Below are 16,569 nucleotides of genomic sequence, written 5' to 3'. Positions count from 1 at the left end.
AAAAGGCTCTCTGGAATCATTCAAACAAAAGTATTTTATAGGTAAAGAACTGGTCTGATAGAACATAAACACTGGATTGAGAAAACTAGACTGAAATCTTGATTCTGCCTTTCCTAAAGGTATGACCACTAAGCTTCAATTCCTCATTTATAAAATTGGGGACTTCACAGGAAATTATTTTTTCCCCTTCCAGACAAAGGTTATGTGAACCCACCATAAGGAATGAAGGGAAAGTGTTTCTACTATTTAAAACCAACAATTGTTATTTGTGGTAAGGAATTTAAATATTGGATAGAGAGTGAATGTCTAAATTAAGAAAAAGATTAAATAATTTCCAAAATGCCTTCAAACCCAACATTTTGTGTTTATGAACTCTAACCAGCATGTCATTATTCACTCATATTTTCTACATGTACTCAACATTCTTTAACTCAGCATAAACTACATAAGAAACAATCACACCTTCCCTTATTTTACCCTTCCGTTCTCTACTTCCTTCCCTCCACAGTGTCTAACAACATTCCAACATGTCCTGGAAAAACACAACAAATATGAATAATAGTAAGTTATTCTCCTCCCTCAAATAGGCCTGTGTAAAATATATCTTATCAATGAAGAAAATCCTTTTGAAGAAGTTTCCCTCTGTATTTCCTCAACAGATAGCCAGAATCCATTAAATTTGTCCATAATCTATTCAATAAGATCTCTCAGGACTTGGCTATTATAAAAGCAGCTCAATTTGGTATGTTTTACTTTGTAAAGATCTACCAGGCATTCTTTTCTCAATCTACAATCCTATGTGTTTACTGCAGGAACCCTTACACTGGATGTAATATGAGTGAATGTACGAGTGTGCACAAACGTCTATCAAAATTATCCCCAAAATACCAGGCTCCATGAATCTATAAATTACATAAACATTGAGCAACTTCTACTAAACAGACCTCTTGCAGAAGACGTGGATCCAGGCAGTCACCATCATCATTAAACAAAGACTCCCAGCTCTCTTCAGTAGCAGCACTTCCCTCCACACGAGACGTTTCCGTTGCTTTCGGTTCCATGGATGTTTCCATAGATACAGATTCTATATCAGGAAAGGATACACCAAATTCTATATTCTCTGAGGCATCTTCCTCTTTTGTTTTGAACTCTTCAGCAGTTTTTAGTTCATGCAATGCCTCTGTTATATCACCAGTACAATCTAGATCATTGCCCAAGGCACTGTCTGAAAGTACTTTTGTCCCGTTTAACATACTGAGTTCAGAGTCCAAAAAAGTGTTACAATTACTACCAGCAATCTTCTTTATAGGTAAGGAGGAAGCACAATCTGACAAGCTCTCTATCAACTTTCCTGTTGACTCTGTGAAACTAGATGAAATACTCTCAGCATAAATATCTGAGCAAGCAGTCGGGTTGCTGGAATTGTCCATGTCACTCCCATTTCTAGCTACATGAAGAGGGGCTGTATCTGGACTCATTTCTAAATATTTTGAGAAACTACCTGTGTTGCTACAGGCCTCATCAGCTGTTCTAACTGCGACTACACAAGGGCTGCCCGTAGTTATCTGATCAGACGGGACATCTGTAATGTCCACCTTACATGCCTTATTGGTAATGTCACCTACACTCTTCGACTCACTATCTGTATCTGTTTCATGAGCAAGGAGAACTGTATCAGAAGGTTCATACTTTATACATAAGTCATCAGCAGTGCTGTCATTCTCACACTCTCTAATCACTGTCAGATCAAAAATGCCATTTATGCTCTCTAATTCTCTGACTACAGTCATTTTATGAGAGATGGGATCCACAGTCTCAGGAATGGAATCTACAGCTCTCTGACCCAAGATGAAATCTGTACTGTTGGCTACATCACCAACATTCTCAGCTTCAAAGTCTACACAGGTTTGGTCAGTGACACCACCCAGACTTCCAGGAACAGAAATACCAGTGATGCCTCCACTGCTGGGAGTCAACATTACACACGATGTTTGCATGCTTTGTTGTACAATTCCAGAATTAGAATTCAGTTTTACAGGTACAGTCATATTCTCAGGTTTCAACACAGAATTAAAAACTCCAGGAAACTGGGATAGTATCTCCACAGCCTTGGCATCGGTCTCAATTCCGCTTTCTAAACCTCTGCCTTCAAACGTTTTGCCCCTTAATTCATGCCTACTGACATCACAGAATTCCACATTTTGGAGTGGCTTGTTTAGAACCTGGGCCTCACTCATTTCTGAAGACTGAGACAGAAGCAACTTCCCAGGTCCTGTCACATCTGTAGTTTCAATCTCCAAACACTCCACCTCCTTTGGCTTAAAATATCTTTGTAAAGGTACACTAGGTATCCCAGGATTTGAGATGCTTTGCTGATGTCCTTGGGATAATGTTTCTTTGGATTCTGTGGTTCCCCTCTTAACACAAACCTTATCTTTCTTTTTTTCTTGAAGGCACAAGTCTTTTCTTAATTTTGCTGAAAATTTCTTTCCTTCTCTACGGTTGTGCTCCTTTTTATCAGGATTGATGCTTAGTCTTTGAGTCTCAGATTTGTCTCTAAAGATCTCCTTTCGGAAGAAACAATCTTTTTGTTCTTCTTTCACCACGGAGCTAGGTGGACCGCAGCTTTTTTCCTCATCACCTGACTTGAGCAGCACTACACCCCTTCGAGCTTTAGGTACATAAAGTGCCATGTCAGGTCTTCTGGCTCGAACTCTGCATCTCTCTGCTGCTTGCTGCATGGTACCACCTCAATCTGCAAGAAGAGAGAATAATTCAATTACCAAAAACTAATTACAATGTATTGAACCAAAAGATTTTTAAAGACTAGGTAGAGGGCCTACTAATCCATCCTACAGAAACCCTCAAGTTAAAAGAAAGTAAAACCTGCCATAAAATAATTAATGTAATCAGGTAAGCAACTAAGGAAATTCCAAAATAACTCATGAGCCCATGAATTTTATCCATATATTTTCTTTCTTCAGAGTCCCAAAACCCTTTATCTTTCTGTCCCAAGTCCTCTCTACCTTTTTAACAAGTATCCTTATCTTGGCTAAATTAAAAGATTATTAAGAAAAGTGACTACAAGGGGTGCCTGGGTGGCATAGCGGTTAAGCGTCTGCCTTCGGCTCAGGGCGTGATCCCGGCGTTATGGGATCGAGCCCCACATCAGGCTCCTCTGCTGGGAGCCTGCTTCTTCCTCTCCCACTCCCCCTGCTTGTGTTCCCTCTCTCGCTGGCTGTCTCTATCTCTGTCAAATAAATAAATAAAATCTTTAAAAAAAAAAAGTGACTACCAGCTATTAAGTACTCATAAAACACTATTATCTCCCTATTCCTAGAGCCCAAAATTTACGCTGGAAGTATATGCAAGGAGGACCCCTAAAAACATATTTGTTCAACATAATGTTTACGCATAAGTAAGATTTTTAAAAACAACTTGAATGTAGGCTAGAAAATGAGACAACTAATCCAGGACTGCCTTCTAGAAGATGTTTACTATTTAATCAAATGACCTACTATAAATTTTTCTTCCAGCAGCAATAAAAAACAGCAATAAAGCAGGATGAAGTAGAGTGGAGACCAAGAAATGTGATGAGCCAACTCACTTTAGTAACTGCTTGACAACCTTCACCGTGGTTAGTCAATGGCAATTAACAAAAGGGAAAAATTTAACAAATGGTTAAATAATCCTTCATCTACTATCAGAAAAATACAAGAAAATGTGCTAGTCAACTTCATATTGAGTTCTTTTAATCTTCAAAATAGTACTATGATATATTAGTGTATCCACAGCAAAGAAAATAAGGAGGTACACTACATAGCAAAGAAACACCCTTATACACTCAGAAGCACTCATTGTTAAGATTTCACCACACACATTTCAAAGGAAATAGATAATAAGAGAGTAACTATTTCCAGATCCCTAAATTCTCACCTGATCCAGAATACTTTCTCAGTGAAGAAGCTGGGCTCTCATGGAACAGGCTGTTTTCTTTTCAGCCCAGGTATATACCATGGCCCTGATCATCAAGTGTTCCCAGGAATCCTCTCGTTCCTTTTCTCTTTTTATGTGTTCATTATTATCTAACCCACAATTCATGACAGATCTTCTATCTTTCCAATTGTGGGTGAATATGACTTTAACATTTAGACATGCCAGGGTTTTTCAAAAATGCCTACTTTTCAAAAACAGAAGTACTGAAGTATATTTCATTGGAGAGGATCCCACAGACATCATGTGTCTTGGTCTCAGTTAGCAAAGCATCTGACAATATACATCATGATGAATTTCTGCATTTAAGATGGAAAATGTGGGCTACTTAATAGAACTAGTAGCACCCACAGCAAAAAATAATAGGTAAAAGTGAACTGAGGATTATTTATAGGTGATCTGTGTCCCCAGAGCCCTTTGAAATTCAACATCTTAAACAATAATTTGAATATAAACAATAAACACTGAGTGCTTGTCTGCAAATGACAAAAAAACAATGTGATTAATAAATACCAAAAACGATAAAAGTACAATTTAATATCATTTCTACAACCTGGAATGCTGTGCTGAAAGCAATATGAATAAATACAAAAATCTACTTTGATTTTTAAAAAAATTAAACAACCCAACACTTCACTTGTGTATAATTTGCACAAGAAAAGATTTAAAGGCTTTTACTTCATCTACAAAGTCAATAAACCCAAAAGGTAGATATGTGGATATTTAGAAAAGTAACAGTCTTAGATTACAGAACTCAGAAAATATACCGCACAAAATATGGTTAAAGGAACTAAATAAAGGTATACTTCTTGCCCAAAGAGGTCTAAATGGAAACATCCAAACTACCTTTATACCTGAAGGACTGGTTGCTCTACAGAAGAGATAAATGTTTTCTTCTATGTTTCTATGCTTCTATGTTTCTCAAAAGTCAGTACCAGAACCAACTGGTAGAAATTAAAGGAAAACATAGTTTAGCTCAACATACAGAACTCTTAAGAGCTCTCCAACACTATTATCAGGTAATGAGCTCTGTCTCTATAGTCTAGAAGACGGATACACTAGAGAGAGAATTTCTATCTGTAGATTGGTCTGGATTTAAGTATTCTTTGAACTTGAAATTCTATGATTCTATTTCTGTTCTACAATAGACATATAATCAAAGGCTTCAAGTTTAAAATTATTTGTGCTACACCTAATGACTTTTAAAGCTCAACCTTTCTTTTTTCTTAGTTAATGCCCACATGTTATGATATGATTTCCTAAAGCTGAGAAACAGAATAATAAATTTATACCATCCACTTCTTACCAATACACAGAACTAAATTATGCCATGACCAGCAATGTGCTGGTAAATGTTTAATAACCAGCTTTCCATGTAATTCAGAGTACTGGTTGATATTTTCACTTACATCAATGATGTCAACAATGTAACATCATTGCTGAAGTGGATAATCATTTTTGAATTGCAAACATATTCCAAATTTTTGAGCTATGTACAATGTAATAGCTAAAGACATGACACTTTTAAGTTTGCATTATTAGCATTTTCTCTATCACCTTACATCTAGACAAACAATGAACAATAAATCAAGCCCTGATTCATGGCATTTGCCTAACTCTATGATGTAAATATTCCCACCATAGCTAATTTCAAGCTATCACTGTAACATCACTGAAAACTGACTGGGAAAAGATACACAGTAGCACACCATAACACAGTATTTTGACCTAAAGATATAATATTCATAAATCACAGTAAAATATAGTCAAATAATTAGGAAGTGATGAATTTTAAGTATCTATTACCTTTTTATAAATGCCATTTATTTAATAATAAGCTATGTAATTTAATTTTTAATGATGGCTGTGTTTAACAATCAGTTTGCATAATTCCTAGAATTTTAATAATCAGCTCTCAGGACAGTAGGAGATGCTCCAATACACCACTGTCTGGAACAATTCTTTCATAACAACTCACAGACCTACAAAAAAAGAGGAGCATCCCCATCTTGTGGACTTTCAAGATAATGCCAATTCAGTTAAAAGGCTTATTATGTTTTTGTGAACTTCTTTTGCAACTGTAGGCACAAAAGGCCCTTAACAAGGGGAGATGGGGTATCTGTCATTAACAATTTTTAAAATGTACCTTTGATTAAAAATTTCCCACCCAGGTATTTACTAATAGCACTTGATGTTTTATTTCTCTCTTTAACATAGTTTTAACTTTTTTATAATATTCCACATGCTTTTATTGGTCCTGTTTGCTTTTTAACTGGAGGGGAGAATCAGTTAGTGTATTTTGCAGCCAACTTATCCTGAAAATGGCCATCAGCATGCAATTCTGTTCAAAATTATATTATCTAAAAGAGATAAAAATCCATTTTCTTTTATGATGGTGGGCAGTTAATTGCTAACATACACCTTTCAAATATTTTAGGTCAAACCACCTTTTTCTATACTATACTTCTGAACACTAGGATCCTATGTGAGAACCTATCCAATTGCTTCTATGGTTTCAAATATTCCTTGAGAGAAAATAATTAGTACCTTCCTCTAAGTACCTCTCCGCCCCATCTTCATGAGTAAATGAACCAGCACAAAACAAATCAGGCTTTCACATTTTTGTAACAGAATTTTAATGCTGTTTGTCCATGTTTGGCATACAAAACATACGGATCCCTCTTCAATCAACAACAGAGAATACTGGCACTTAAGGCATTCATTGGATAATTCAACCATGAACTGATCTGATCCAATACTTACCAATGACTCACTTGAGACATCTGATATTCGAGAGAAACTGCTTAATGGGCATGTTAACTATTCATTCTTCAAGAACAAATTAAGCACTATCACTTTGTTAGCTCATTAAATGCATCAAAACAACAGCATGTATCTTGCCTTTTTACTTGGAAATAATTTCAAATACACAGATAAGTTACAAAAGTAGAAACACTACAAAGAGCACCTGTACATCTTTTACCTGTACTTATCTACTGGTAATTTTAACCCATTTGCTTATTGTTTGCAATCGTGCATATTCCCACTCTCTACACACACGGGAAATTTTTTCCTAAACCTTTTCAGGGCAAAGTACAGACATCATGGCCCTTTATCCCCTAACACTTCAGAGTATATTTTCTATAAACAGGTATATCATACAGTTAATAATGTCGGCAAATTTAACATGGATACTTTTATCAAATCAAACACAGGTATTCCAATTATGTTGGCTGACCCAGTAATGTCCTTTTATGGCATTTATTTCCTTCTTCAATACTGGATCCAGTTTAGAATCAGGTAATGCATTTAGTTACCACACCTCTTTAGCCTCCTACCTTCTAGAATGTTTCCACAGCCTTTCACTGTATTTGATGACACTGACATTTTGGAAGACTACTCCCCCTCCCACCCTTCTTTAAATAAGAGCATCCCTCATTTAAGGTTTGTCTGACGTTTCTCATGACTAGATTGAGGTTATACATTCTCCACCACATTAGGTTATGTATTCTCAGAATAGTACATAGAGGGTCATATGTCTTTCTCAGGGCATCACATCTAGAGGCACATGATTCCCATCTGTCCTTCAATGGTGACTGTTATACTGATTACCTGGTCAAGGTATTGTCCAATTTCTCTACTGAATAATTACTGTGTATTTTCTCCCTTGCAACTAAAAGCAGTCTGTGGGGAAACACTCCAAGAGCATGCAAATATCCTGTTCTTCACCAAAATTTCCCCCTAGATTTAGCATCCACTAATGATTCCAATCTGATCCAATCTTTATTATGATGGTTACAAAATGATCTTCCAACTCTGAAAGTCCCTTCACATTTACTAGTTAATCCTTGGCATCTTTTCCTGAAAGCAGAAGTAAACCACGTATCTTCACTCACCACAAAAGCTAAGATTTCCTAAGTTAAAATTCAATGTTAAAATCTGTTTTCACAGTTGGTGGATACAGGAAATGTCTACCTGAAAAACATTTTCTAACTTTTGCAAGTAACTATCATCTTACCCCATCTCGCATGTATGAAAAAGAAGGGAAAAGGGCATGTCTCTCAGACAAAGTTAATACAATCCCTTTATCAGGTATAGCAAACATGTCCCTTTCTGCTCTTTTCCAGAAGATACAGAATTAAGTTGGGTGTACAAACACAATGACTAATCCATCCCAGATGTCTGGTAATATTTATTTTTTCTGTCCCTTTTTAAAGTCATCTCAAATTCCTTTGGGAAGGAGGCAAGGCACAATCAATTCATGTATGTTAATAAACAGAAAAAGGATCTTCGCCGTATCATTTCCATATCATTTATTTCTGCTCTCATCTTTATTATTTTCTTCCTTCAGTTTTCTTTGGGATAACTCTATTCTTCTTTGATTAACTTCCTGAGTTAGTGACTTAATTAGCTATATTCTAAAGTTTTTGTTGTTGCTGTTACTACTTTTGTATTACAAAAATTTTCAAACATATATAAAACATTTATGACGACTCTCAAATACCCATCACTCAGCTTCAAATCATGGCCAGTGTTTCTTCATTTTATCTGTGCACACATTCCCAAATATCATTTCATTTCATCCTTAAGTATCCCAGTATCTATCTTTAAAAGATAAAGACTTTTTTTTTAACAAAACCATAATACCAATATACACCTTAAAAAGGGGAGGGGGGAATAATTCCTTATATCATCCCATTTCCAGCGCCCAAATTTTGCCAACTGTCTCCCTTTTTTTTTTTTGAACACTTGGTTTCTTAAAACCAGGATCCAAAAAGATCTACATACTGTCTTTTAATTTATAGGTGCCTGTCAATCTGTTTTTGTTTTCCTATCTTGCCATTCATTTGTTAAAGAAACTGGGTTATTTGTCCTATAGAATTTCCCATATTCTGGAGTTTGCTGATTGCATTCTTGCAGTATTGTTCAATAAATGCTTATATATAGCCTCTGTATTTCCTATAAAGTAGCGGTTGATCTAGAGGCTTGATAGGATTTGGGTTTAATTTTTTTATAGCAAGAATATGTCTTAAAATGGTGCTATGAACTTCCTATTGCATCACATCGGAAAGCTATAATATCTGATTGTCTTTTGTAATGTTAACATTGATCAGTGGGTTCACATACCATCAGCCGGAACCATTCACCATAAAGCTTTGTATCAAACTGTCACCCAATGATTTTAGTAGTCTCTGATGAATACTACCAAGACATACTATTTCATCAGGGTTTACAAAATGATGACATTCTAATTGTTGTTCTTTTTCCATTTATTACCTGGAATTCTTTTATAATGAACTTTCACCAATTATTTTGTGACTCTGAGGTACAGTTTATATGGGTAAGACAGAATATTTGATTATTTATTTACCAGTTTCTGAATGAACTGGTTCCATGCATCTTCTAAAGGCAACCAAAATTTTGTTGATTTTAACTTAATGTGTTTCAATCCACTGCAATAATTATTCTTCTTGAAGCTCAAACTATCTTTGGCCAATGGCAGCCCCATCAGAGGACCCTCTTGACATAACCCCAAGTTGCCTCTGACGGTTTCTTCTTTTCCTTTTTTTGTGACAAGATGTCCTACTATGGCCTACCCAGAGCTTGAATCAGCCACATTTTTCAAGAAGCCCTGGTTCATTTTAATGAAAAATAGTACTTTTTATTTATTTATTTATTTTTTTTTAAAGATTTTATTTATTTATTTGACAGAGATAGAGACAGCCAGTGAGAGAGGGAACACAAGCAGGGGGAGTGGGAGAGGAAGAAGCAGGCTCATAGCAGAGGAGCCTGATGTGGGGCTCGATCCTATAACGCCAGGATCACGCCCTGAGCCGAAGGCAGACGCTTAACCGCTGTGCCACCCAGGCGCCCCGAAATAGTACTTTTAAACCACAGTCTGGGCACTAACACAAGTTTACTGCTACTGGGTTGGGCACTGTGTCTAAACCTTTTAAGATCTCACAAGCTTTCTGATTCTCGGAAAGAAATGATAATGAAAATACCTATTTCTATGCTTTTTCCGTCTCCTTATTTAGAAGTATCTGCCAATATATATATTTTATTTTTAAACTGATTTCCAACTTAATTACATTGTGGTCAAAATGAGATCAATTCTTCAAAATTTGTTGATTTTGTTTTATGGTCTAGTAAATGGTCAATTTTGGTAAATGTCTCATCTGTGCCTAAAAATACTGACTAACTTTTGGGGTGCTGTATGTATGTGTAATCATTAATCAAGTGTATTAAAGTATTATTCAAATGATATCCTTATTATCTGTTTGCTTAATCAATCATGTGTATTGCATGTGTGTTCATTAAATCATGTTTATTAACCATGTTCAAATCATATCCTTACTTATTATCTGTTGGCTTAATTAATCACTGAGATGTAGATGTAAAATACCTGTTCGTGGATTTATTGGTTTCTCTGATTTTGTATATTAATTTTTATATTTTTATGTAATTTTTTGATGTTATCAGATACTTATAGTTAGGATTATTTTACTTTCCTGGTAAATTGTTACTTTTACCATTATGCAGCAATCCCTTCTGTTGTTGAATGGGGGGGTACTAAAGTGTTTTTTGTCTAAAAGGAATATAACTATGCAACTTTCATTGGTATCATTAGGTATCTTGTCTTTTTACTTTCAACCTGTGTTACCATGTTTTAGGTTTGTCTTTTGCAAAAACTATACAACTAAACAGTGTATTCTTTACCCATTCTGTCAATGTTAGCCTTTTAACTTAAAATTTAGTCCATTTACATTTATTGCGACTATGGATACATCTGGAAGTATTTCTACCTTTTTATTTTGTGCTTCCTTTCCATTTATCCTACTTATTATAATTTTCTTATTTTCCTGCTTTCTTTAAGGTTGATCAAGTTTTTTTTTTTCCTACTGCTCAAAAGGCTCTATAATCTTATTTCTAGTCTGTTAGTGTTTTAACATGAGTGCTTATCTAAATATCTAAAGTTAACTATTATTTGTCTCCTAAACAATGGTACAATGCTTTTATTTTACAATGCCTTCCATATGTACTGTTAGTTTTTGTCTAAAAATATCTTTACACTGCTCCCAGCCTTTAATGGATTTTGACTTTCACTGTTACTGTTAAGAAATGTGTTGTCAGTCTGTCACTGGTTTGTAGGTAATCTCTGTTTACTCTCAAGATATTCTTTAAATATTCTCTTAGATATTTGGTGTTCAAGTGTCTACTATGTGTTTAAATGTGTGTTTAGTATTATTTTTCTACTAGAACACTATGCTTTTTGAATTTGAGTATTTTAGCTCTTTTACCAGTTCTATTCATTCAAGTTGATACCTTCAGATGCACCCTCCCCATCACTAGTTTCCGCTCCAAATTTGCCTGTTCTGCATTTTATCCTATCCAATCAGTTTTTAAATTTTAATGACTAAGGTTCTGTCACAGAAGTCGTATTTACCTCCTACCTTCCCTTCCCCCTGATCTCCCTGGTCTTATGTTTTTTTAATAGCTGTATTGTTGCTCTGATATTTGTTTTCTTCTTTTATCTTTAATGATTTTCAAATATCTCCATTTTTTAATGTTTATTATATTTATAATTGTGGCATGTGCTTTTTTATTTTATTAATTTTTATTATAATATCAAATACTTATTGTTTTAACAGTTCTACTTTCGAAATTCTTGAGGATTTAATTCTGCTGTGTTTTCTATCACTGACTTTTGCTTAAGGCACAGTATTTCATCTTCTTTTTCTGGCAATTTTGGGTAGTGAGTTCAACATCAGAGAGGCTTTACCTATGGGAATTTCATACAGTGAGACTACAAGTGTTCCTCTACAGAATGGTTCTACATTAATGTCAATTTTTAAGTTTGAGGTTTCCTGGACCATTAATGTATAACTATGAAACACAAACCACATGAGGATAAAACAGTAGCTACAAAATCTCAGGAAACCTGTCCCCTTCACTCAGAACCAGGTGAAAACAGACAAACTTCTTATTTTCTTTCTGTAGCCCTAATTTTTTTTTCTAGTGTGCTCTGAGTGGGGTACAACTCTTTGAGAATTAAGGCTTTAGGGAGTGAACTCAGTTTCTAACTCATCTCTCCCAAGCCCAATGGCTCCACTCCTATTTACCATATGGCTATTACAATCTAAGATTCTTAGTTATCAAGAACAGCAATAATAGCAAAATAAAAAATAAATGAAAACTGTAAACAATCTAAACAGGAGTAATTCCTAAAATTATGCCCCATCTAGATCCAAATGGATCTATATCCAAAACATAATACTAAGTTTAAAAAGGAAATTATAACCCCATCTTTTTTCTTTTTTTTTTTTTTGGCACACACGCACACATACATAGTGAGCAGTCAATACAGGCTGTGTTTCCTGGGTTAGAATCCCAGCCCCACACTTGATTAGCCATTACTTTAGACAAATTACTTAACTTTATTGGAGCAAAAGTTACCACTCTAAGCCTCAGTTTACTCAAAGCATAAAATGAAGATAATAACAGGCTTACTTCATAGGTACACTGAACAGATTAAATAAAATGATACATGTATAAAAATTTGCCAGTCATGGTAAAGTCTCAATAAAAGTCAGCTATTTTAAATAGGTAGTTGAGTTCCTTAAGTTACAGTTGCAGAGAGAATCAAAAGCCCTTATACTATAATAATATTCAAAATGTGCCTTGATCACTTATAAAATCCATTTCTACTTAACACTAACATCTACTGCAACTATGTAACCTGGTTTTGCCTACCACTCTCTCACTAAAAGTCTATGTTGTAAACATCCAATAATTCAAAGTAAACACAATGCAACTCAGTTGAAAAGTGAAAATACAGATCTTGAAAAAATGTAGGATTTCATGAAGTCTATAAAATAATATTGAAGGAAGTGTTCATCTCACAGCAAAACCCTGGGGGAATGAAGATCTGGCTGAATCAAACCAGTAACAACTGAAGAAGGGAAAATGCAACAAGGATGATGACAGAATAGGAAACGAGAAAGGAAATGTCAAGGGATTAAGAAAAATCCCTTGAGAAACTGCTAAAGCTTCAATAGTTTTCCTAAAACTGATGCACTAGGTCTAGTCTCTATGATAAATACTAAGAAAATCAAATACAGTGAAGGATGCTATTAGACTATCACACAATTTTAGTGGAAAAATTATACCAAGAAAATATATCATTCTTTGTTAATGGAGAATTAGCACATCCATAATTAAAAGCTAAATTTTATTAAATATGTGGTAAAATAAATGTTTTTATTTCAGAAAACTGTCTCTAACAAATCTTTTTTTTCATTACTAAGAAACATTTAAAGAGGTATTTTCAAAGTAGCAATTTTCTCACTTAGAATTTCTCATAAATGTATATTTCTAAGGGGAGAAAGGCTATCATCTAAACCGTTAACAGTGGTTACCCCTTGGAGAGTAGAAAATGAGATGAAAAAGAATTAAGGATTAATTATTTTTTATACATATACCTTAATAGTGTTTTAATTTGTTACAATAATTGTGGTATTTTTTTGCAAATAAAAACAAAATCCCTAAAACTTAAAGATATGCTATTGTTTTTGTATAAGAGTCCATTACCATGAATTGCTGTAGGAGAAAGCAAAGGCAATGAAAATTGCTAAACAGATCTTTACTGGACAAACGTACTCCAAGTAGGAAAATGATAAATGGAAAAAAGAGCAACCTCTTTAATATACTTGGCAGAATAATAAAACAAGTAGCATATAAATTACTTGATGTTGGAAAGATACCCTCAAATGTTGCAGAATGCTGAGCAACTTCTACTTTTTGGCCTAAGAATGATCTAGAACAACACTGTCCAATACATAACCACTGCCACATGTACCTATTGCGCATTTGAAAAGTGGCCAGTCTAAACTGAGATGTAAAATAACCCCTGGATTTCAAAGGCCTGGTATACACACACACACACAAAATAAAATAAAAATAAAAGGAAAATGTCTCACTAATATTTTTAAATTTATATACTTGAAGTGATACTATTTTGAATATGAGTCAAATAAAACACATTAAAATTAACTTCATCTGTTTATTTTTTATTTATAAATGTGACTACTAGAGAATTTAAAATTACAGATTTGGCTCACGTTTGTGGGCTGTGTTATGTATCTAATGAGATAGCACTGGTCTAAGATCTTGCCATATCCTTAATACCACAGTAACAGTCTGCTTTTCCTCTTGTGTCTTACCAGTTTCAGAATTTTCCACTTTCAACAACAAGGGAAAACACCAAACCAAGAAATCAACTAAAACATAAACATGTAGATAAGCTTATCTCTGCACAGACGAAACACTAATGTTCCATAAGTTCACAATGATCAAAAAAATTAAGCATCAAAAGAAGGAATTATATTTCACAAATCAGAAAATAAGACTGATAAAACAGCATTAACTATATGGTAAAAGTTATCCTCAACTCAAATTTAGGTGCATTTTTTTTCATATATGTTTAAAACTATTGAGGGCCCTAGATTCAGAATCATTTCCTTATGTATTAATAAAGCTTCCTTTGTGCTATTATTCTATCAAGAGCATTCTTATTCTCACTGGTCGACTCACAAACTGGCAAAACTAAGAGATGTCAAAATCTTTCAGTTCAACATCGTATATGTCCATTTGTAAGGAATAAAAATATCTTAAAAGTAAATTTAATGTTTATAATTAAATGTAATATACAAAACATATTAAGAGATACAAGTAAACCAACAGATTCCGAGCACTAAAATAATGACATACTTTTAAATTCTGGCCATCCCCTCAGAAAGATTCACTGCTCTCCCTCCCCAATTTCATAGCTGGATGAATGGAATCACTGTCAACCCAGCTGTTCACACCAGCAACCTGGAAGTCATTATCCCTGACATTTCAATCAATTACCAACCCCTGTTCATTCTACTTCTACACTGCTTCCAGTAATTTTCTAAAATACAAATTAGATTTGGCCATTTCCTTGCGCAAAATTCTTCAGCGGTTCCTTACCACATACCAACTTTAGACTATCTTACATAGCATATTTGGCCCTATGTGATCTAACTCCACTGTCACCCCTAAAACTACCTTTCTGCCTAGTTTCATCTCCAGCCACTCCTATTTTCAGACTTTACATTCCATCAATTCCAAATCCTGCTATGACTAGAAACATGCCCAGCTGCCTCCTCACACCTCTGTGGTTTCTTACTACCTTCTCTGTTGGATGCTTGCCTAATGGTCTCCAACCTGTCCTGCAACTCTCACCTTAAAGGTTACCTCCTCTGTAACTTCGTCACTGACTCTCCCTGATATGCTCTGGTACTACCAATAAGTGCCCACTATATACCTTTACATATACCTTCATTAAAGCAATTATCATATTGCTTTACAGTTAGGTGTTTGCAAATCTGGCTCTCTTCTGAACAGCAAGTTCCTCCAGTGTAGGGTTAATGTCTTTTTATCTTTGCATCTACAATGCCACAGCACTACATTTGACACTATATGAATACCTGTCCAATCATGGCAAGTGAGACTTCTCCATAGATGATGTTTCCATAACCTCCAGTTGAGATTTGGGGCCCCATACATTTATTCATTCCACAAACATGTACTGAAAACCTATTATGTGCCAAGTCCCATCTTAGATACTGGGAACACAACAATAAACAAAACAAAGTCTCTGGCCTCATGGAGCTTACGCTGTAATAGTGGAGACAAAAAATCAACAAACATTTAAACATATAATGTCTGATAGTGATAAATGTGACAGAGTAAAATGACAGGGACACAGATACAGAGTGATGGGGTATGTGGCTATTTTAGAAGGCAAACCATATAGTAAAGCAGGGAAGAGCACTCTGAGGAGTTAATACCTGAGCTGATACCTGAACTGAGTCAGTGAATCACACAAATTATCTAGGGAAAAGAGAATTCTAGGAAAAAAGAAGAGCAAGTGCAAAAGCACTGAGGCAAGACAAGCTTGAACCATTCAAGGTGTTAACAGGAAAACAGGAATAGGAACAACAGAATAAGAAGGGGCCCTCTAAGATAGCTAAGGGCCAAAACAAGTAGGGGCCCACAGGCCAAGGAAAGAACTTTGGAATTTATTTTGAACATGGTGAAAAATCACTAGAAGGTTTCAGTGAGAGAACGACATGATCTGACTCATCTTTGCTAAAGATCATTCTGGCAGAAATGTGAGGAACTGACTATAAAGGACAAGAGTAGAAGGAAAGGGGAGGTTAAGATGGCGGAGGAGTAGGGGACACCTTTTTCAGCCGGTCCCCTGAGTTGAGCTGGATAGGTACCAGACCAGGCAGGAATATCCACGGAATCAGCCTGAGACGCAGGAAGATACATCTGGATCTCTACAAATGAACATCTCCAGCGCTGAGTATCGAGGTACGAAGCGGGGAGCCGTGAAACCGCGCACAGATATCGGAAGCTAAACAGAAGGGGGAGGGAGCCGCCGTGTCAGGGCGCCGGGAAGCGGTAGCCACCTGCAAGGGGGAGTGGACAGACCGCGGACCCGCACGCTTGAGACAGCAGGCTGAGAAGGGAGCTCCGGGAGCG

The 16,569-nt window shown here is 35.5% G+C and overlaps 1 protein-coding gene across 4 annotated transcripts in view; it reads right to left on the bottom strand.

Annotated features, from left to right (window-relative positions):
- Positions 1-16,569, bottom strand: part of R3HCC1L (R3H domain and coiled-coil containing 1 like) — a 98,707-nt gene that overhangs the window by 32,486 nt on the left and 49,652 nt on the right. For all 4 annotated transcript variants that reach the window (XM_019797220.2, XM_034663103.1, XM_034663105.1 and 1 more), the window contains exon 2: positions 945-2,755. In XM_019797220.2, the coding sequence (XP_019652779.2) occupies positions 945-2,741 (1,797 nt within the window). In that variant the 5' untranslated portion in view covers positions 2,742-2,755. The remainder of the gene's footprint in view (positions 1-944; positions 2,756-16,569) is intronic.

The sequence above is a fragment of the Ailuropoda melanoleuca genome, chromosome 6, assembly GCF_002007445.2.
Source record: "Ailuropoda melanoleuca isolate Jingjing chromosome 6, ASM200744v2, whole genome shotgun sequence".
In the NCBI taxonomy this organism is placed as follows: domain Eukaryota; kingdom Metazoa; phylum Chordata; class Mammalia; order Carnivora; family Ursidae; genus Ailuropoda; species Ailuropoda melanoleuca.
This window is presented reverse-complemented; position numbering and strand designations above follow the sequence as displayed.